Source organism: Panthera uncia, assembly GCF_023721935.1.
Source record: "Panthera uncia isolate 11264 chromosome A1 unlocalized genomic scaffold, Puncia_PCG_1.0 HiC_scaffold_17, whole genome shotgun sequence".
Lineage (NCBI taxonomy): Eukaryota > Metazoa > Chordata > Mammalia > Carnivora > Felidae > Panthera > Panthera uncia.
In genome coordinates this window covers 49,498,240-49,521,590 of record NW_026057577.1, presented here as the reverse complement: position 1 = coordinate 49,521,590, position 23,351 = coordinate 49,498,240, and the positions used below count along the sequence as shown (strand labels likewise).

The 23,351-nt window shown below is 38.8% G+C and overlaps 1 protein-coding gene across 3 annotated transcripts in view; it reads right to left on the bottom strand.

The window, feature by feature from the left end:
• The window catches only part of LOC125934931 (microtubule-associated serine/threonine-protein kinase 4-like), a 221,615-nt gene that overhangs the window by 72,936 nt on the left and 125,328 nt on the right, over positions 1–23,351 (bottom strand). For all 3 annotated transcript variants that reach the window (XM_049648563.1, XM_049648562.1, XM_049648565.1), the window contains exons 3-4: positions 10,576–10,645; positions 5,288–5,366 (exon numbers count right to left, since the gene is read on the bottom strand). In XM_049648563.1, coding sequence (XP_049504520.1) covers positions 5,288–5,366; positions 10,576–10,645 — 149 coding nt within the window. The remainder of the gene's footprint in view (positions 1–5,287; positions 5,367–10,575; positions 10,646–23,351) is intronic.

Here is a 23,351-nt window from a genome sequence, read left to right as displayed (position 1 = left end):
ACAATGAAGCAACCCTAGAAATTAATGACTAAAGCTTAAAAATGCCCTCATACCTTGAAATTATAAAACACCTTATAAGTACATACTGAGACAAAGAGGAATTTTTATAATGTAATGAGACTGTTTTATAAGCCATAAAAATGAGAACGCTACTAGAAAGAGTAATGAGATAAACCAAATCTCCACTCAGAAAGAACAGGCACAGTCTTAAACACTTTTCAGTAGGAAGAAACAAATAAAACACAAACCAAATCAACTCCAGCAATCAGGAAAAGAATTATGAAATCACTGCAAGCAGGAGAGATGCACTAATGATAAAGTGAAGGTAAGGGAAGTAGCAAATAAAAAAATAAAATTAAAAATCTATACACAGGTCTCAGAGGTAAATCGATATGTGCAATTCTGTATCCAAGATTTCAAAACCCTAAAACCCTGAAGGTTATTCATAAGTTTACAGTAATCCTTGTGATGGCATAGCATCGACCGGACTGATTGGAAAGCTATTTAAAATATGTATTTAATCCACTTAGTGTGACTGTTGATTCAAGGCTGCTGCAGAAATATTAATATATTTGATTATGCACTGCTGTCCAGGTGCTGTTGGGCTGCTATGTACAGTACAGGGATCATGCTACCTTTCTAAAACATGAAAATTAATTCCAAGACTCACTGGGCTCTAGAGTTTCACATAAAGTATCTAGGGCCTGTACTTGCATGGAAACCACACAAATCAACTTCAGGAGAGTTAGTTCCCTCTGGGGAGGCAAGGAGGAGAAAGGGATTGGATGGGAAAGGCTTTCTTTGTATCTTTAACATTTATTAAACAAAATAACAATTTATTTTAAAAATAGCCATAGCAAACGTAACAAACTGTTACAAGTGTTGACTCTGAGAGGAAAATTTTGTGGTCATATCAAATACCCAGCCACCAAGCTGAACTCCGTAAGTTATGTGCCCTGGGTTTACAGAATATGGCAAAATGAACGATGCGGTGGCGTGAGTGAGGGTTATAACCTTAACACTATTAAGAAAGCGAGGAGGCAGGGAGGTCCTCCGGGAAGAAAGCCTGTTTCATCTCAGGTGGAACAGCAGTGTCCAAATGGGACGAGGGTATCACCAAATCCAAGTGACACAGGATGGGTTTATGGCAGTGGGGACAACCGTAGGCCAGCAAAATGGCCCCAGGGGTTCCAAAGATACCAAATACAGCCCTAAAAGGGAGTTGATACTTGACAACAGACAAGTCCAAGGATAGGTTTTGGCAGAGACCAGGGACTCGCTCAGTGGAGAACTTTCAAAGTCAGTGAGAGCTGCAGGACAGCAGAGACACAGAGGCCGCTCTCAAGACTGCACACTTTGTTGAGAAGATGCCTCCACTGGTCTAAGCAACCCGGGGGCACTGCTGTGAGGACAGCTTCAATCATTTGTCTGGGGGTTTCCCAATATATTGTGTCTCATCATTTTGTATTTCTCGCATATTCTCTAAATGTGGTATCAGTGGGTCTCATCACCCAATTAGTTTGCGTATGACTCTAGTAGTGTCCTAAATCAAACCTACTTTCCAAGAGTAACGAGTTACATAAAAAAGCTGCAGAAGACTTCCCCCAAAATGTTCTGAATAATGGTATCATTTCGTCTCTCCAGATAACCGTTTTGCAAAGGACAGTATTCACAAGCATGTGTCATTTTTTACTTGTTATTTATTAAAAGGAATACCATTTTATAGTCATACCTCATATATTTACAGGTATTTATATTCTTATTTCCGTTCTTTCCCTTCTGTAGAAAATGATTTATCTGTTAAATATATGGGGGAATGTCTTCCTACTGCTGTGGTTCCCTATTACTTATTTTAAAATTAAAACTTATGATCTTAATATTATCTTGGAAAAGTTCCACAAATTAATTTTAATGGCAAAATTGGAAGTTAAAAGAAGTTACAATACTAAATATTCTCTGGAAGGACTGATTAATTTCCTATGACCAAATCTTTTCAATTTCAGAATACAGCATTTTTAACACTTGCCAGTTTTACAGTTGCTATAATACCCAAAGGATAAAGATTTGATGTTTACACTTCAGCTTAAGTAGTTCTGGAATTCAGCTAACAACACAATCATATGTCAAACTGAAGCTATATATTCAAAGTGTAATTTTGTGTTCTATCTTTCTATTCAAAACAATAACTAAAGTGCATTTCTGATTGACTAAGTGACTAACAGTTAACCCAGAAAGTGAAAATCTGAGAGAGACTCGGATCAGATTTAGAAAAGAAGAGGGGCACCTGGCTGGTTCAGTCAGCAGAGCATACAACTTTTGATCCCAGGGTCATGAGTTCCAACCCCACACTAGGTACAGAGATTATTTAAAAATAAAGTAAAATACATATTTTGAAAAAAAAAAAAAAGAAAGAAAGAAAAGGAAATGAAACTACTAAGCAGTTTTGCACAATTTTTGCCCCAAAATTTAAAGGACAAGACCCCCCCCCTCGCCCAAAATAAGAGAAATGAGAAAGAGCTTGTCAAATCTTCACTCATTACTTTTACCAACAATAGGGAAAAGAGATAATTGAACTTTTGTTAGGTGTGCAAAACCTACACTTCACAGATTTAACAGTTCCTTACCTCTTTTGGCAAAAAGTAATTTTGAAAGTTAAAATTCTATCTTGAAAGAAAAATTGGGAATATGAGGTTAATAATTACATGTGCCACCTTCTTTAATAAACATGTAAGAGAAATACTGTGTTACCTCTGGTTGGAAGCTGTTGGTTAGAAACAGAAAGAGCGTGTGTGTGTGTGTGTGTGTGAGTGTGTGCGTGTGTGTAACTATAAACTGTCTCGGGTGGTTTCTTCTTTAGACTACATATGGAAGTCAAGGATGGTGATAATTCCATTATGACAGATGGCCAGGTCATGTTCATTAATTAAAAGGTTTATTTTAAGAAACACCATGTAAATTCCTTCAAAAGACCCATGAGCCCAGAGTCTAGACCATTTACTGGGTACTCTTACTAATAAACAAGGGGGTTGTTTAAAGCCCCTCAGTTCATTCTTTGTGCCTCAAGTTTCTGATCCATAAAATGAAGAGAATAACATCAACTATACGACAGGGTCTGTTGCTGGGATTAAACAAGGATTATAATGCATTCTAAGTAGTTAGACTAATGCCCAGCACATAATAAATGCTTACAAACAACTGGTTTTTTTTATTTGTACCAAACAAGGTCCAATTCTATGTTAATTCCCCCCTTTTTAAAGAGATTTGCTCTTTAAAATGGTGTATGATTTACTAGAGATGGAACGATGAAAGATCTTGCATTCTCCCCTATTTTTCCTACAAGCAACAAATTTCTGCATCCAAACCACAATAAAACTTGACTGAAGGGCAAATCAAGGTCATATAGCTGAAATGAAGAATTTGGAGACAAGAGACTTGCCAAAAATTCTGTAGAAGAACAATACTTAAATTTCAGGAAATTACCCTTTTTTTTCCTTGGTCGATCAGTTTCGGCATTCATTTTCACACTGGAGTTATCCAACTTTTTAACCTCTAAAATAACCAATAACCAGGAGCACCTGGGTGGCTCAGTCAGTTGAGCATCTGACTTAATTTCAGTTCAGGTCATGATCTCATGGTTCATGGGATTAAGCCCCATGTTGGGCTTGGGGCTGACGGCACGGAGCCTTCTTGGGATATATTCATTCTCTCTCTCTCTCTCTCTCTCTCTCTCTCTCTCTCTCTCCTCTCTCTCCTCTCTCTCCTCTCTCTCCTCTCTCTCTCTCTCCCCCCCTCCTTCTCTCTCTCTCTCTCTCTCTGCCCCTCCACTGCTCACAGGCATCCCCCTTCCTTTCTCTATCAAAAAAAAATAAAAAACCTTAAAAAAAAATTGATGGTTATGGACACAGCAGCCAAGGGTAACTTCACTGTTTTTTAGTGACAGTTTTATCCACTGAAACCATTTACAAATTTGAAGCACATTTTCCTGATGTGAGCCTTCTTTGTCACTGAAACCACTCAAGACTGTCAGGACGCTTCACCAAAATTATCTAAATGGACAATAAGTTCACATACCACAGCAAAATGGAACAGAGGATAGGAAAATAAATTACCTCTCCTCAAAAAATGACCAAGGAGATGGTAAAAAGAATCCATCAGATTTTAACACGGCAGTATTAAAGGTGCTCCAGAAAACTCACATTATACTACATATGGAATTCTGGAAACACATAATATAAAGCAGTGGTGATACCAGTTAGTTTATAAACTTAATTGTAGTGTCTTTTCAATGCAAGTACTATTACATGGCTGAATCTATATGCTTAACACAGTGTTGGGGTTTGTGAATAACCAGCACCACCCCAACAAACCAACGGATGAAAACCCTACACGAAAGACCACGGATTTTGACAAAATGAAGATGGAAATGTATTAGATTAAAAGGAAATCTGAAATCATCAAGTCCACATTCCGGCTGGTTCAAGGGCATTCAGACCACTCCATTAGGTATTCACTGAATACCTACAACATACCTGGTCTTTCTAAATGACCATCAGCTTCTGAAGCTTGGCAAAGACAGATATCCCACAACACCACTAATTTAACCTGAGAAAGCATCTATCTAATTTACTGAATTGTTTCCATTAATTGCTAGGGCTCTTGTTGAAATGTTACAGTTTGGGGCAAGGGTATCCTTCTTCCTCTATTCCATTTTCATGGTTTCATTTTGTCTCCTTGTCTTAACTTACAACTAAATTCTTTTAAACTCCCCTTTAAAAAACACCTTACCTAGAAGGTACACATTTAAGGCTTGCCATTTTTTTTCTTTGGAGGAGAAAAACAAAGAAACAAAACAACAAAAACAAACAAACAAACAAAAATCCCTCCTTTTAAGGCACACAAGAAAATAAGACCCAGGCCATCAAAGTTTAATGGCATTTTCAGTACAGACATCGCTGGTGTGGAACCAAAGCAATAAAACCAGATTGCATTTCCACCCCCAAACTACACCAAATGGTATTAAAACGAAAGCTCCCAATCTCCTCCAAACTTGCGATCCTGGGACTGACTTAACTCAATTTATGCACCATGGTTTAAAAGCTTGTTCCAGAGAGTTTGTCCTTTTTATATTTGTCAGTTCATCAAGTGAGAAGTAACCCATTCACAGTGGCAGACATGCAGAATTTATCTTCTCCCTCCTACCAGGAAACACCCAGAGAAAACATCTCCCATGTAACAGAGTAAGAGAGCCATGTGGCTGTGAGGAGGATGAGACAAGTTAGGCACTTACAGAGACTGTGGAGCTGGGGGTGTTTGTCCCATAGCCAGAAGAAGGGAGAGAAGCCAAGGACCAGCGGCGTCCATCAGTCCTGGTGAGAAAGGGAGATTAGCTTTGGCCAACACTGGAGTACCATTGCATGGGAACTCCAGGGAAACCGAGTATTTTCAGCCAAACGAATGACACAAATACAGTCAGTGAGGATGAGGAAATGTTCAGCAAGGGCCAGAGTAAACAAACATTATACAGCAGGTTGACTTTTATTTAAACTGAATCAATACACCCAAACAAGGAGAAAGTGAATGGGTTGATCCATATTATTGATCTCTCACTAACGCACTTTGACAAAATGAATACCGGGGATAATTACAATGGTCAGACTCAGCAGATTCAAATGAATAAAAACAGAAAGGGAGGAGGAAAAATACTCGTAGCTGGAAACTGATAACCGAGGCCATGGATCTTTTGGAATTTGTACCTGAATTCCAGCAAGGTACAAGAGCCTGTGGGGACTTCCATTACATCCTAAAGATGCTCCACTTATTTTCAAGGCAAGTGTCCTACTCATCACATCTAGGGAAGGGATTAGTGAGGCTCCGGGCTGGTTTGAGCCTTAAGTAGCAAATTACTTTCACACTAAAAAAAGGGACTGACCCTATACTTAGAATCTCTTAAGAGTTACTGCCTTCTGGCATGACCTGGCTTCATAAAGTGTTGGAACCAAAGCCCCTTGCACAGGTTTTGAGTATGCACCCCATTCTGGCCAGTGATGGCAGGGGCAGAATGAAAATTCTCCACTAGTGACAGAACCTAATGCACAGAGTACAACCGTGGCCCCATCACAGAGGCAAAACTGTCAGGAGTCCTTGAAGAGAGTGATTCTTCTCTCCAAATGGTCATAGGGTAACCTCTGGGGTAGATTCTGGTGATGAGTGAGGGTCATTACAAGGGTCTCAGATGAGTTAATGAAGCAGTAGAGACAATACTATTGCAAGGGAACACCCAAAAGCGAACTTTCTGAAATCTCTGGTTTCCTGGAATCATTACTTTATTATTTATTCTGTCTGAGTAAGACTGTGACTTCAAAACCATATACCACTGTGAAAACAAACACATGCACATTTGCCAAGGGAAAAACAGGAAAAACACACATTATAAAGAGCCTTACTGCATTCTTTAGATGGGAATATCATATGTAGACTTTCTGTAATGCGTGATTATACCAATTTACCAAATGAGAGATAAGAGCGGACCAAATTTACCACAGACACAATTCACAGTAAGTTGAAGTCAGAGGATTCAACAGCACTAGACTTGAATTTCAGAAATGTCACAGTTAGATGTTTATGTAAAAAAAAAAAAAACCAAAACTGACATCTGAGACTAAATTACATTCAAGGGAAAATATAATCACAGGCTACCATGGATGTTGCCTCCAATAAATGCAAATGGTCCACAAAGACAAAATGGAGAAATTGAAGGGGACGAATCACAGAAATACTACAATGTTAAAATTTCAGTAAAATTTACCTGTCATTTCTGTGACCATGATTGGAGTACAAATGAATCAAGTATGTTTTTTTTTTTAAAAAAAAGAAGCAAAATAAAGTGTTTGTAAATATACCACATACAAGGAATGGGAACAATTAAGTCATATATTCTTTCAAAATATTTTTAAGCAATTAAAAATGTTAAAGGTTTAAAAAGACAATAATTATAACAACATGGTTCTCAAGATGGACACAGGTGAGTCCTATTTTATTAGGCTACTTATTGAAGACTTAAAATTCCATGGTGTACTTTATATTTTAAACACCTCCTATTTTTAAAAGTAAAAAATGATATGATTTTTAAAAGAATTATTCAGTCCATTTAGTAGCAATTATCAGAAACTAGTCTCTGGAAAGAACGAGGGACACCATTTCCCCCACCATGATTTTGTTTTGTGATTCATTAACTCTCCTTTCCCTCAGGTATCAATAAGCATATTTCACATGAATGAACAATTCCAAGAAAAGACAGGTTCTTATTAGTTTTGAAACATAAATTACATTTGCTTACTCTGGAAAATACACAACTAAAAGATGTTTAAACAAGACTGTACTTACTACCCTGTGCATCCACGGACCAGAAATAATTTATGTTTCATGAAGTTCCCCAAGTTCTCTGTGTCTATTTACTCAAATGGAGCACAAAAGACCATTGCGTTTTCATTACCATGACAACCGCACATCAGCTGTTACTATATGCGCTACATATAGTACTTAAGAGAGAGCATGCCCTCTTTTTTCAAGAAGGCTATCACACAAGTGCAATTTGGATCCTGCTAACAATGTTGTCTTTTCTTTGCAGTAGCTACCAATAAAATGTTATCGGAAGACAGACTTCATCCTTGCCAAAGCAACAAGGCTTTTTTAAAGAGTAATTTTTTTTCTTTTCCTTTTTTTTTTTTTTTTCTCCTGTGGGTAAAAATCTCTCAATGTGAAACTAAGTGAATAAGAAGCGAAAAACATCAGATGAGAACACAGAATACAGAAAGATTGGCACAAAAACCCAGCATTTCAACATGACTCACAAAAATTTAGATTAATACAGTGTACAATGAAGAATGAAAAGTCCCAGTATCAACCTGGCTATTATAATTGTATGAAGAGGAAGAAGATTTATTTATTTAATTGTTATAAGTCACCTGGAGTGACACATTTGACATTCTGGTTGATCCTGGAACAAGCTGAACTATGCCAGCACTCAACAAGCGTCTTATGACCCGAACTCAGCAGGCAATTGCTGAGTTCTAGTAATTTGCTTGTGCAAATACATTCTGAGATTTACTCTGGTAAGCAACAACAAGCCAACTAGGAAACACCTATGGCATGTATTCAGGGCTCCATATTTCCAACCTAAGTAAAAGCAATTCCCAAATAAGTCCCACACCTTCCGGGAAAGCCAGAACAATGTTATTACCTCCATCTTCTCACCCAGGAAAAAAAATGTTAATTCTGTAATCGGATGGATTGTAAATCAGTATCACAGTTATTAGCAAAGTAAAAATATTTACTATACTACAATGCTCATTTTCAGCCTTTTAGCACAGTGGTAAAAAAAAAATCAGTATGAGAATTTTACCTTTAATATATGTACTAGATGATGCAGAAAGCAAGTGAGTATCATATTTTCCAGCCTGAAATTAAACTATTACATCACAGGGGATGTCTACTGGTGGGTTATTATTACATATATAAGATGAGAAAACATTAATAAACTTGATCTTTATCCCTTCACTCAAGAATAGTTTTAAAAAATGCAGCAATCTCTTCTCTGCTGAACTGAATATACAAAATAATAAAATGTGAGACCCTCAAAAATGGTATTATTTCTTGAAGGCTCAAAAATGCATACCAAATGGAAGGGAATGGAGACCCACGAGTTCCATGTCTCCTTAATAAAAATCAACTTTAAGATGGAAGACAGATACACGAGAGGTTATATAAAAATACACCAATTTGAGTTTTTATAGCAAATGTAGGATTCTGTTTACTTGAATAAAAGTTTAAAAAGATGATCACTCATGTCCTAATTGAAATTAATACTTTTTGAAGACTGTAGAGGGAGGTCCATTTGTAAATTCATGCAAAATGGGCTAGAGTTCTGTGCTCATCTTGTGTCATGGTTGAAGGTTTACTGGTCAAAAACTAGCATATGCCTGGGGGTTTGTGTATTTTGTTAAATAGCAAAGAAACCAAACTGCCCTATCCTCTAGTCACCCACTTAATTATCAGGTTTTCTTCATTTTTATAAATAAGGCAGAATGAAGAGACTATGATTTCTGTCATGCTTAAATGCACGTTGTAATGAGATTTGCATTTTTCTTACTACTTAATGTGATGAAATGCATTCTTTTAAGAGATATGTTTTAAAGGCTATGGTGGGTTCTTGTTTATTAATTTTTTGTAAGGTTTTTTTTTTTTTCCACTTAGAGTAGCAGCATTATCATGAATTAATATTCACTGGGCAAACACAGGCTTTTCGGGACCTGTTAATTTTCTCATTTTTTTTTTTTAAGTGCTTAAAACAAGTTGCTAAAAGAAGAAAAGCTGGAAAAGGGCCAAAAGTCAGGGGGGGGGGGGGGGGGGGGGTGTCTCAAGTTCCTTAGAGAGCATGTCTTATACTCTTGTGTCCTGCCCACAGTGAAGCCTGGAACCTTACACACACAGGCATTTACCACATAGTGGGGAATGTGTGACATTTACAAGGGAATCTTAATTACAGAGAATTCTGAAAATATTGCCAACAGATCCTTTTCTCTGGATTTAGTAATGTAAATGCATTACGTGCTGACAAATGGCAGTGAGGACACTCCAGGTTTTGCTGCCTAGTAACATGCGTTAAAACCATTTTTTTTTTTTTAACCTACACACAAGTCTTTATTAGTGCTATGTTAATCTACTTCATGGTATAGTTAGGTCTCTGAGAAAAATGAGCAAATATGCAGGACAATCAGACCATAAACTGAATCTGTCCTGAATATTCAGAGACCTATAGCTGAAGGGGCATTTTGTTCTCTGTGTTTTTCCAGTAGAAGATCCAGAACAAAAAAGGTGTGATGTTACATCACATGCCCATGATCCTCTGAACAACAAGACTTTCTTGTGACTGAATGACCCAGAAATAACATGTATCTTCAATACTTGGTGTCAAATTCTAACTAAGATAGGAAGAGAAAACATAAAATGTCCTATAGTTCATAGGGGGATTACTAAATTGGTGGCTTCACTCTCTCACATAAAGAGCCATCTTAGACTTTACACCCTGCGACCCCAAGAAAGGTCATTTAAAAAAAAAAAAAGTATTTCAATAATAACAAAAAACAGTTGCACCAGGACATGTAAATCAATCAAATCCTTATAATGTAAGCTCAGATAACTCAGTAATAATCTGTTGAACATCAAGCACAAGGCATTGCACCGGCGATAAGAGAAAGAAATGGAAACAGTCATTTTTTGCCCTCACTGGGAATCCACCATCTAGGAAGGACCAAGAGAGGTCCATGTAACTCTAGCATGAGTCAGATATCATTATTAAACTTTTAAAGCAGGAGTGTTTACAACAAAGTTTTGCAGTGGTCCAAAGCTATCTTTGGGCAGGGAGCTTCAGAGAAAGCCGTATATGACGATGGGTAGGATCACACAGGCAGAAGGCAGAGGTACAGGAGGGAACAGCGGGGAATGAGGAAGAGTGAGGTTCGGGAGACAGGATCTTCTACAAAACACTTTTCTATTCAACTCAAAGGAAGTCCTTACCTCCGTGCAAATGAGAAATGGGCTGAGGCACTGGGGGAGAAATTTCTTGGACTATCTTGAGGGCTGTTTCCTGTAAAGAGAAACAGAGGGAAAAATCACAATATGATTCCTATCCCACATCCAGAATCATCTTCTTGCAAGTAATGCATTTCTGTACATTTTTGTCAAACGTCCATCTCCAAGAATGTTTTAGTTTTGCTGGCAGCGGGGCGGGGGGGGGGGGGGGGGGGGTGTATGCCAGGGGCGGGAGAGCAAATGGGCTTGAGTCCCAGCACAGCGTTCCAAGTGCACAGGTATATAAATAAGCACACTCACCCATCACCAAGCAGCAGTCTTCCACAGATTAATAACCTCAGTATTTCAGGACTATAGAATAACGTATATACACGTGTCTTGATTCTTAGTCTTGCAGATGTTAACATTTTAAACAGGTGATGGAAATAGAAGTGTATGCTCCAACTTGTGTGTGTGTGGCGGGGGCGGGGGGGTGCTCTCTACTTTAGAAATGGGTGGGGGCTCTCTACTTTAGAAAAAGCAGCCTTAGTATTTTTTTATTAACAGAAACCGGGTACATGTCTGAATTCTGGAAAATGAATCCTTGTATTCCAGGGTACATATTTTAAAGGTGGAAATGTCAGAACTGATCATAAAATCCTGGGAAGAACCCAGCAGTCTGGACCTGTTTCCCAAACGACCCAGCTCGGTGCATGGGTGGTTCAGTGGTAGAATTCTCGCCTGCCAAATGACCTAGCTTACTCTCAGCATGGCCCAAGTGGCCCAGCAGGATTAGCCCTTATCAATATTTTATTCAACAGTCCCCCTGCTCCTAAGCATCTGGGCTGTGACTGGCCAGGCAGGCTTTAAAAGCCACTATCACACAAAGGCTGGCAGGGGGTGTTCTTAAATCCTTCCATGGGGGGCGGGGGAGGGGGAGCACAGACCGCTCACTGTAAAGAGAGCAGCTCCTTGGGGGCTTGTTACTTTCTCCATCAGAACACTCAACCTGCTGCTGATCATTGAGAAAGCTTGGCAGGCAGCTGGTGAGGGGCAGTTCAGGACACTCCAGACCACCCGGCTTCCCTCTGCATGTTTAATTAGACTGGCAGAATTATCTGAGGACCGGATGGAATTGTAGCTGGTTTAAATAAGGAGGTGAGGGAAAGCTGCAAACTAAGCTTGTACGATCTTGAAACACGGAAAATAAATCAGGAAGATCTGTTTAATCCTTTACAGCCAGCCAGTTCCCACATTACTGATTTTATAACGGAAGTGACAATTGTAGTTAGGTGTGAGGCATACAAGATTGCATGTTCCAGTCAGTACCTAGCTGTAAACAATTTATAACCTGTGTGCAAAAAAGAACAGACTAACCCATTAAAGAGAATAAGTTTAGTGTTACCTTGAGGACTTCTGGACTGGTTATACCCCTACTGAAATTTTTCAATTAACTTAAGGTTGCAAAGTTTACACTGATGTCTTCAACAGATGCCATTAACTTTATGACAGACAGCACAATTAAAGCCATTTGAATAGGAAGCGCTGAAAAGCCCATTTCTTTATGGACAGAGAATCTAGAAGCATTTTTCCCTCTGCTGCAATGAAATTTATCATGTCTTTGCATCTGTTCTTCCTTGGGCCCCTGGAGAAATGTATTCTGCTTTTGCCATCCAGTAAGCCAGGACTCTTTCCGTCCATTTATCTACACAGCTAAATTAAGTTCCATCAACTTCTCCCAACAGCCTTGATTCTCCCTGCCCCATCTCTTCCCAACTTAGCTTATATATCACTCTTCACAGCCTTGAAAGATCTTGAAAAATTCAACATGGCTAAAAGTTTTGTTTCCTAAAGAGAAATCAATCTAATGCCAAAAATCTTAGTGTAGATTTTATTTGGGGGAAAAAAAATGTTCACTTTGCTCACACCCCATATAGATTTCCTAAATTATTAGGAAAAACAAAACAGTTAATTGTTGGAAGCCAAGGTATGAGAGGTCTAACAATCTCTGCTACCCAATTCATTGAGAATAAATAATGAAACCTGGCACCAAATTCTTAGCCCCATGTTCTTTGTAAAGGGAACACTACATCTGGAAATTATAATGAGATCAACTAGAACTAGAGAGAGCTTATTAAATATTTTTAAGAATCTAAAGAAGGGAAAAACAAGGAATGAACTTAAAATTCTTCTCACTTTTAGAGATTTTAATGAGTGGTCCCTAGGAAGCCATGTAACATCCTACAATACATGGCAACCCCCTCACTTTGAAGATGAGCAGATAGAGATTATAAAGAGATAGGTTAATTTTCTGCTCTTAATGAAAAAAAAAAATCAAGGCTACCATTAAATAGTTCTGTTTTTATTATTTTCTTTAATGTTCATTTATTTTTGAGAGACAAAGAGACAGAGGACGAGTGGGGGAGAGGCAGAGAGAGAGGGAGACATGGGATCTGAAGCAGGATCCAGGCTCTGAGCTGTCAGCCCAGGGACCGAGGCGGGGCTCCAACCCACAAACCGTGAGATCCCGACCTGAGCTGAAGTCGGATGCTTAACTGAGCCACCCAGGCACCCCAACCATTAACCATTTTCAATCTTTGGGTTTTGCCTCTGCATCTTGTGCTGCCTTTCTAAGCCAATTGATTGAAAATATTCCTCATTTTCTTCTCATCCACTACATTGCTGTAAAATCAAACACAAATTCCAAAACTTAAGACTGCAAAGCCATCTGCAAAATCTTGCTAATAACAGATCTTTCTTCCTGTTTTATGGCAGGTCTAGATTTAAGTGCCAAGGTGTATACACCCCCCCCCCACATACTATCACAAAGGCTCTTAAAGGTATGGGATATTAGAGAAAATGATGGTGGCCTGAACTAGAATATCTGACAATTCATTAAAGACAAGAAACTACAGCTTAATTTGAAGACGGTTCAGGAAGCTCAAAAGAAGAAACGGAAGAACCTCAGGAAGGAGACAGAAACGACCCAAAGGGAGTAGGGCAATGCAGTAGAGACAGATATTCTGGCAGTAGGGGAGTCAGACTGGTAGAGCCAATGAGTTGTGAACTACGTTTATTGGTATTACCCAGAGGAGGGCCTCAATAGATGTCTTAACCTCAATAGATGTCTCAATAGATGGCATAAATGTGTTAGGCGGACAGAGGAGCAGCCAAAGAAGAGGAGCTGAGGTGCTGAGATTAGGACCTGACAGGCCAACAGAAAAAATATTTTGGTGAGCAAACCTAGCATAATTGGTGATGGACTAGAAATGAAGTAATGAAAATATTACAGACTACAAGTGACCAAACATTTCCAATATGGGTAGACTATGGGTGACTGACTGCCCACTGTGGGACAACGACTGCCCATTAGTAGGGAATTTGGAGAGAGAAGTGGCATGGTACTACTAGGAGATGAAAAGGGCGGATGAGTATTCTGTAGATTATTCTGTGTTATTACAGAATATTCCTCAATGTTCCTTAGGGAGAAATAACAAGATTAGCAGATTAGAAAGGTAGGAGTCAAACTTTGAAGTCTGTGTTCTTATTTGAATAAAAATTGATTTCTGGGGCTTCTGGGTGGCTCAGTCAGTTAAGCATCTGGCTCTTGATTTCGGCTCAGGTCATGAGCACACAGTTCATGGGTTCAAGCCCCACATCAGGTTCTGTGCTGTCAGCTTGGGATTTCTTCCTCTCTCTCTGCTCCTCCCTCAGTCGTGCATGCACTCTTTCTCTTGAAATAAATAAATAAGCAAACTTTAAAAAATTGATTTCCAGGTTACCTACTCAGTCTCTAAAACCTTACAGTGTTCAAAATACCACTAACCTAGAACACACAAAAAAAGCACATCTTATATACGTATTCTTAACTCATGAAATGAGGACCAGGCTGCCAGGGATGTGCACACTGAGTCCCCAGGATAAAAAAGCAAGACGGACTGAAACCAGCGTCCTACACATGACCTTCACTCCTCACAGCACTGCTCTCTGAATTCATCCCCCCATCTGCAAAGCAATACCTGAGAGACTCTCAAGCGAAAACTGGTGCCAGTTAATTCTCTGCCCATATGTGCAGCACTTGCTTATAACTCAAATCCTGCTGCTCCCAGGGATTTGCTGGCTCTTGGATGTCTGAGCACTAGGACACTTTATAGGATGTTGTTATTGCCGCTGATGTTTTTGACCTGGTAAAGTAAACCTTAGTAGTGGTCAGGCATTTGGTAGGTAATTAACTCTCTGATCCCGGGGGTGGGGTTGGGGGGAGGGCTAGAATGGCCAACATACAAGCAATATAACAAATTGGGGCTTTACCTAACGGTTCTGCACAGGGTGCCTCATTGTAGAGGCAGTTATTGTTAAGAAAGTGATTTCCAGATTAATTAAATTGTTTGATTGCTTTGTAATTAGGTTGGAGAAGTCCTGTGTCTTCACCACAGAGAAACAAGCTGCAAATCTATTTAAAAGGCATATGCTATACCCACTACAGATTATTAATGTGCTTTTAATAGCTGTCTGTTCACAAAATGATAGTTTCTGGTTGCCTTGATTTTCTATCAGGACTGAGGGAATCCAAGAATTAATGATAATTGACATTTGAAACTCCTGGTGGATCAAAGAGTAAGCCCCCATTTGAGTCCTTGTTGTCATTACTTGATGATCAGCTTAAATGACTTGTGCCGTTTTATACTACAACAATCAGTACTGTGTTTCCTATAGCTCCACAGGAGATTCACAGCAACACACGGCCACTGCTTTAAACCCTAAGACCAGGGGGCGCCCGGGTGGCTCAGTTGGTTGAGTGACCGATTTCGGCTCAGGTCAGGATCTCGTGGTCTGTGGATTCAAGCCCCATATTGGGCTCTGTGCTGACAGCTCAGAGCCTGGAGCCTGCTTTGGATTCTGTGTCTCTGTCTCTCTCTCTGTCCCTCCCCTGCTTGTGCTCTGTCTCTCTCTTTCTCAAAAATAAACTTTAAACACAAACATACACACACACACACACACACCAAAATAAAGTAAGCCCTAAGAGCAAACTGGAAATAATCCAACCTAGGATCTCCTTCCAACACGGATGCCAACAGATAAGATGGGCACTGGAACAGTTATGCAGGAACCTTAGGCTGAGTGAACTTTCAGAAACAATAGTTCCAATCATCTGAGTACTTTGACTCCATCCTACCAGACCCAGCTAACACAAGAAAAGTTAAAAAAAAAAAAAAAAAAAAAAAAAGATCTTCCCTTCACTTAGACAGCTGTCTCAGCAACTGGCTCCTCTCCAGATATAATTGTGGGATATTAATTAAAGCTGGGCAGCTGTTTAGAATCTAAGTGGACACAGAAAAACCTTGATTGGCCGTCAGTGGCATTATCTCTGGGTAGGCTGTGAAGTGTCCACAGCAGGCCAACAAATGGAAAGTAGACTTCTCTGTGTTCTCAAGTAAACAGAGCATTATAGACAATGAACCAAAGTTTTCATAAAATATGGGCTCTCCGAACCTGTTTTGCTTTTCCCTGTCCCTTCCTGCTTATTGATCTTCCAGCAGCCAGTATCACTACTCACTAGCATCTCCCTGATTAATTCATTCAATAAATATTTATCAATCCTCTACTACATAGAAGGGAATAATAAGATTTAATTTACATTTTAGAAAGATCCTTCTAGTGTTCTGTGACCGATGGCTCTAAGCAGGCATGAGCGGACCAGGGAGATCAGTTAGGGGGCTACTTGCACAGATAAGGTAAGATATGATGGCAATATGGACAGGGTAACTGCAGATGCTAGCTGTGTCTAGCAGGACAATGAATAGGACTGGCTGAAAATGTGGATTGAGTGGGATGATAAGGGAAAGAGAAGAAACAAAGAGGACTCCTAAATTCAAGACTAAGCAAAAGAGTAGATGGTGGCATTTACTGAGATGAAGAAAACCAAGGGAGGAGAGAGCTTGGGAGTATAAGACAGACTACGTGGGTAGGCTTTAGGCTCTTTTACTTACAGAGACATCACCTCAAATAATTTCAAATCTATCAAAATGTACTCATGTTCTATATTATATGCAATTTATATTTAGTTGCAGTTCTCACATAACATTTATATTGATTAAATATTTAAAACTTCTCTAATAGTTTTTGTTATTGAAAGCAAGTAACATTTTTCCAGTTCACATTTCTTAAAAAAATTTTTTAATGTTTATTTATTTTTGAGACATACAGGAGACAGAGTGTGAGCGGTAGAGGGGCAGAGAGAGAGGGAGACACAGAATCCAAAGCAGGCTCCAGGTTCTGAGCTGTCAGCACAGAGCCTGATGGGGCTCGAACCCACAAACTGTGAGATCATGACCTGACCCAAAGTCAGACACTCAACAGACCAAGCCACCCAGGTGCCCCTCCAGTTCACATTATTTAGTGCCTAGCAGACTGAATAGTCTTAATCTGTTTCAGACACTCAAATCTCAGTGCTGGTGAAGGGTTTATAGAGAAGAAAAATTCTACAGGCTAAACAATGAAGTCTGAGTAATGATAACTTCAATCATTCTGTTACTTGTCACCATGGGGTGAAACTAAATGGAGTCTAACAACATGTACTCTATTCCCTTTCTCTCTTCTTCTAATCGCTAATTCTAAATGTTGGTAGACGATGAACTCTAGTTATACATGTAGATACACAGAAAGTGTATTTTGGATTCTCAGTGCCTAACCTAGTCCTTACAATATAGAAAACTAGAAACACACAGCTTTTTAAAAACTCAATGATTATGTATTAGGTTTTTTTATGCACAGAGCTTGGAGCTACCTGCTACAATAGATAAAGAGGCCAACAAGACCTAAAGAGCCAAAAATCTGATAGAGGCAGCTAACTCTACACATCACCCAGCTCTAGACTCATCTTGAAAAACCAATTCTGCATCCAAATTCATGGGGGAAAAAAAAAAAAAACACTTTCTTAAACCAAAGTCCTTCAATGTATCAAAATTACTTACTAAAAGTGAGCTCTCAACAATGAAACCTTGTGGAGAATACACTGTGTCACAACAGATTCTTGCCCAATGTACATGTGACGCTTTCTAAGGAATGAGTGATGAGGGTGCAGCATGGGAAACATAAGCAATGAGTGGTGAGGGTGCAGCATGGGAAACATAAGCAATGAGTGGTGAGGGTGCAGCATGGGAAACATGTAGGGAGTAAAAGAGAGATCCAGTAACAGGTCAACTTCTATGTCATAAGACTCTTGCAGATGCCTATTGTCTCCATTTCATGAAGCTGTTCTCTGGAATTCGTGTACTCTATTTGAAATGCTGCGGCATTGACACAAAGCCCTTGGAGATGTGTTATAATGGGTTCTTGAGAATGTTTTAGCTTTTCATTGACCCTTTCTTATTACTCTGAATTGATGTCACATCTCAAGGTGATCCCGAGTAAAGACTGGTGAATGTCAAGAGTGATGAAGAAAGTTGATACTTTATGTTTTCCTCCCATCTACAGTAATTCATCTTCCCACAATAGAGATTATTTTTAGCTGTTGTTTAAAGTTACTGAGTAGCATTTTTAAGGTCAAAAAAAGGGAAGTTAAGAACATAGCCAGTGCAACAGATATTCTGAAGGTTCATGCAATTTTATGAAACTTGATGCATTCCTTCATCTTAGATAATTAATTCATATCTGAATCAGGATAAAAGATGGAGTTAAAGAATGTAACCTACGGTGTGCATTTTTTTTCTATTTTACATGAAAGGATTTCAATTCTTGAACATAATTAGATACAAAGCATTTCTTCCCTTTTTACCTACAAAAGAGAGGAGGGTGCTATCAGGAAATTGGTTCCTCTCAGATTGTTTGCTTCAACTGCTTAGTAATTTCTAGTCAAAGAGGAAGTATTAAATGGCATGGTGTGCACATCCATGTAACTTGCTAAATATAATCTAAATGTATTCTCTATTATAAACTTTTTCTTTTCAGCTCTTACAGTTAAAAAATACATGTGCAATTTAAGGTGGCCCCATATAGCAAATTCTAAGTGCTTCTTTGGCTTCTTGTACACAGGAAGTCTATGTGAAAGAAGCAAAATATGTTTATTGTTTTAACAGTTACCTAAGCATTTTCAGTTTCTAACTCCAGAAACAGGTTCAGACTTCAAAGAATCAAAGACATTCAATCCTATTGATTCATTATAAAATAATATGCAATGTGCCAAGTATCTAACAAATCAGAATTGTGACGCTCAGTTCCCAGAAACCATCCCAATGTTGGAAATTCCCTGGTCCTGAGACTTTGCCTTAGTATTTTTTTCTTCCACTCTCCTCTTTCATATCCTTAGATCAATAAACAGTTCTCAACTTGGGGTGCATAAGAGAATCACTTGGGAAGCTTTAAAAATGCTGATATCCAGGTCCCAATGCTTTTTTTTTTTTTTTTAACGAAATGATTGTACAATGCTGCCAGAATTGGGAACCATGAGCTTAGAATTTGCTCATACAATATATAAATCAGATCCAAAACTTCCATTTGGCCTTTAGAGCTCTTAACCAGGAAGCTTTGCATTTTTTTCCACTTCTCCATTTCTTTCCATAAGGCAACCTCCCTCCTTCTTGTTCCATGTACACTAGTTCAATGTCCCTTTTACAGATTCACTCCCAGGAGTAAGATTTGAAATTCTTTCTCTATCAAACCAAACAAAGAGCATCCTACCATGTCAACACTCTGGAAATCCCACCTGCCCACAGGTTTCCTCTTAGGTTTATCAAAGAAATCATATACTTCCTCTACCCAAATCCTACTGCTACCCTCCTCCACACTCGATTACGTCCACAATTTCTCCCTTCTTCTCAAACAGAAACACTCCCTCCACCCCAAGCTTAGCTGTGTATCATTCCTATGTTCCCAGATTAAGACCAGAAATCTCCATAGAATGTAAGGAAAAAAACCCTTCATTAACCATAATCTTGTTTCACATTCACTATCAACTTTAATCTTTTGATTGTTCAAAGCTAGAACACCAGTTTTCATTTCAATCACCACCTAACAGTATATGAATGAGATATTAGCCTTAAAACTATCTATCTCCTTTCATTTTTCATAGGCGGAACACCAGTATTCGGGTCATGTAATACTGGAACAGTTACAATTATGAGAACAGTTGAAATCAATGCACAGGGGCCTCGAGGCAACACGTAATTATCAGAAGCAAAAATAAGACCACTCCAATTATCCTTATCATTCCTCCTTACAGAAAAACATGATTTGGCCTTCTCCATGACAGAGATGTGTCCATTCGGGTCCTCATTTGTGTTGTATATACGCATCCATGGTACTTTTAGCATACATTCATAAGTTATTGATGGGTAGGGTGAGGGGAGCCTGCTTCAAACCACACACAACTCATTGATTCTCTCTGCACAAATGCCAACCTTTAGACAGTCACTATCTTAAGGGGCCACAGTTACTAATTACAATGTGTCGAACCCTTCAGGTATGTTGAAGTGTATTGAGGTAGGGGAAAAAGTGATCAGTCTTCTTCAACAGCACGACAGGGTCTCTATGGCCCTCTGAAGGAAAAATGAGCTACACAACAGGTATAAGTTTTGGAATATTAAATCACATGCCAAATCCTTACCTAACTAAATGCAACACCACAAAATGTAAAACTGCTAGAAGAAAACAAAGAATAGCCCCTCGATATCAGCTTGGCAATAATTTTCAGAATATGACACCAAAGGTACAAACAATAAAATCAAAAGGAAATAAATAGGAGTACATCAAACTAAAAAACTCCTACATAGCAAAAGAAACAATCAGCACAACGAAAAGGCAACCTACCAAATGGAAGAAGATATTTGCAAACCATCTAAATGATAAGAAATTAACACCCAAAATATATAAGGAGATCATACAACTCAGTAAAAACACAAGCAACCCAATTAACAAATGTGCAAATACCTTAAATGAACTTTTTCCTAAAAAATACGTATAGATGGCTAACAGATAGATGAAAAAATGCTCAACATCACTCATTATCGGGGAAACACAAACCAAAATCACAGTGAGATATCATTCGCGTGTTTTGCAGTAACTACTATGAAAAAGACAAGAGACAAGGGTTGGCAAGGATGTGGAAAAGAAGAAACCTTTGTGCCTAGGTGGTGGGTATGTAAACTGGTACAGCCATTATGGAAAACAGTATGGAGGTTCCTCAAAAAATTAAAAATACAAATAGCATACTAACCAAAATTTCCACCTTTGGGTATTTATCCAAAGGTAATGAAATCACTACTTCTGGGTATTTACCCAAAGATAATGAAATCACTATTTCAAAAATGTATCTGCACCCCATGTTCATTGTCGCATTATTTACAATAATCAACACATGGTAACAACCTAAGTGCCCACTGGTGGACGAAGAAGCTGCGGTTTATATATATAGGAATACTATTCAGTCATAAAAAAGGGTACCCTGTCTATTGCAACAACAAAAATGGAACTTGAGGGTATTATGCTAAGTGAAATAAGCCAGAGAAAGACAAATACTGTACTTTCTCACTTATATGTAGAGTCTAGAAAACCTCAATTCATAAAAGCACAGAGTAGAATGGTGGCTACTAGGGACTGGGGAAAATGCTCAGATGTTCTTCAAAGGGTATGAATTTCTAGGTATGAGTAAGCTCTGAGGATTTAATGTACAGTGTATTGACTGTAATTAACATAATGCATTATATACTTGAAAGTTTAGAGAAGAGATCTGAGATGTTATCCCCACACACCAAAAAAAAAAAAAGAAAAGAAAAAAGAAAACAAAAAGATAATTATGTGAGGGAATGAAGATATTAACTAACCTTATTGTGGTAATCATTTTATAATATATTCATATATCAAATTATTATGGTGTACACCTTAAAGTTATGTAGGTTATCTATCAATAACATCTCCATAAAGTTCAGCGGGGGGAAAAGGCCACTATATGCTGGATCCTTCATTAGATCCATTAAGTCTAAGGTAATCGATACCAGTGACTTCCTTCAACTGATGTTGGCAGTGATGACGGATGAAATGGATTATTGGCAATTCTGGAGATTGCGGTGAAATTAGAGCTTCGTGTTCTGAGAATACCTGAGGGGTTGGAAATGGCCAATCACTTCAAGTGACAGACCAAGTGGGACTGTAATGCAGACCAGTGCTTAGCAGCTCAAGAGGAAAATACTGAGACACAGGGCACCTGGGTGGCTCAATCATTTAAGCAACCAACTTGATTTTGGGCCAGGTCATGATCTCATGGTTGTGGGATCGAGTTGGGTGTCAGGCTCTGTGGTAAGCATGGACCCTGCTGGGGATTCTCTCTCTCTCTCTTTTTCTGCCCCTCTCCTGCTTTTGTACACACATTTTCTCTGTCTCAAAATAAACAAATAAACTAAAAAGAAAAAGGTGGGGGGTGCCTGGGTGGCTCAGAAGATTAAGCATCTGACTTTGGCTCAGGTCTTGATCTTGTGGTCCCTGAGTTCGAGCCCTACATCGGGCTCTGTGCTGACAGCTCAGAGCCTGGAGCCTGCTTCGGGTTCTCTGTTTACCTCTCTCTCTGCTCCTCCCCTATTTGTGCCCTCTCTCTCTCTTTCTCTCTCTCAAATAATGAATAAAACATTAAAAAATATGTATATGTATAAAGAAAAGACAAGACTGAGACGTTTATCAGAAGAAGACTCTTGGTGGCTTTTGGAGAAAGTTAGATGAATCAGACCATCCCTGACCACAATGCTCTCACCCATCAGGTAGGGAAGAAACACAGAACATAACATAGTAAGATACTGTACTTATGTGATATAAACTGAGGAAGCCATGAATTCAGAAGATGGATGGGTGGCCACACAGAGGAGACCTTTGAGCTGAACCTCCAGAGCAAGTAGTAGATGAAGGACTTAAAGGAGACTTTTAAGTCTAAGTTCAGAGGAAACTGAACAAAGGGACAGGGTACCAAAGAGAACAGCTTAATTTTACCTAGATTTAGTTTTATTACAAAAGCAATTATATACACATAGTAAAAAAAAAAAAAAAAAAAAAAAAAAGTTCAGGGAGGTATACAATAAAGACCAAAAATAGGTCCCAACTTCTGACTCTCATTCATGATTCATTCAAACATGTATTATGAACTCATTATTCCCCCCCCCACCCCATTTTACTCTTCAGTTGCAACCTCTTTTGACAGGGTATGGATCTATCCAGAAACACATATAGATGTGCAAGCATGCATTATGAATATTAAAAAAAGTCCCCCAATAATACCATGCCAGATATATGTATAGTTCTAAATTTGCTTTTTTTTCTTAATAATCTATCTACATCTTTCTATGTCACCATACCTAAATCTCTGTCATCAGCTTTATCATAAAATAAAACTCCAGTATGCCCTGAACCATAATTTACTTAGTTTCCTATTAATGGATATTTAGACTGATATCAGTGTTTTGATGATTCAGTGAGTATTTTGTGAATACTTTCTACAGAGGTCATTCTGAGGATGTGACCGCCATGTGACCGGAAACTAGACCCAGGTAATCGGAGGCTCCTTATCCCCTCCCCTATCCTAGGAATGTACACTTTGCACAGGGGAAGCTGTTCTGAGGATACAGCCTTGAGACAGAGTAAGGCGTTGAGAATGACTGGACTCAATTCGTGACTGAACCCATAAGTCGTCTAGATAAGCTTGTAAGATTCTGATTGTGACGCAAAGAACTACCCATCTTGAGGCCCCTCTAGCCAGCCTTGTAAGGAAGTTCCCTGGCTTTTTAAAGCTGCCACTTCCTGAT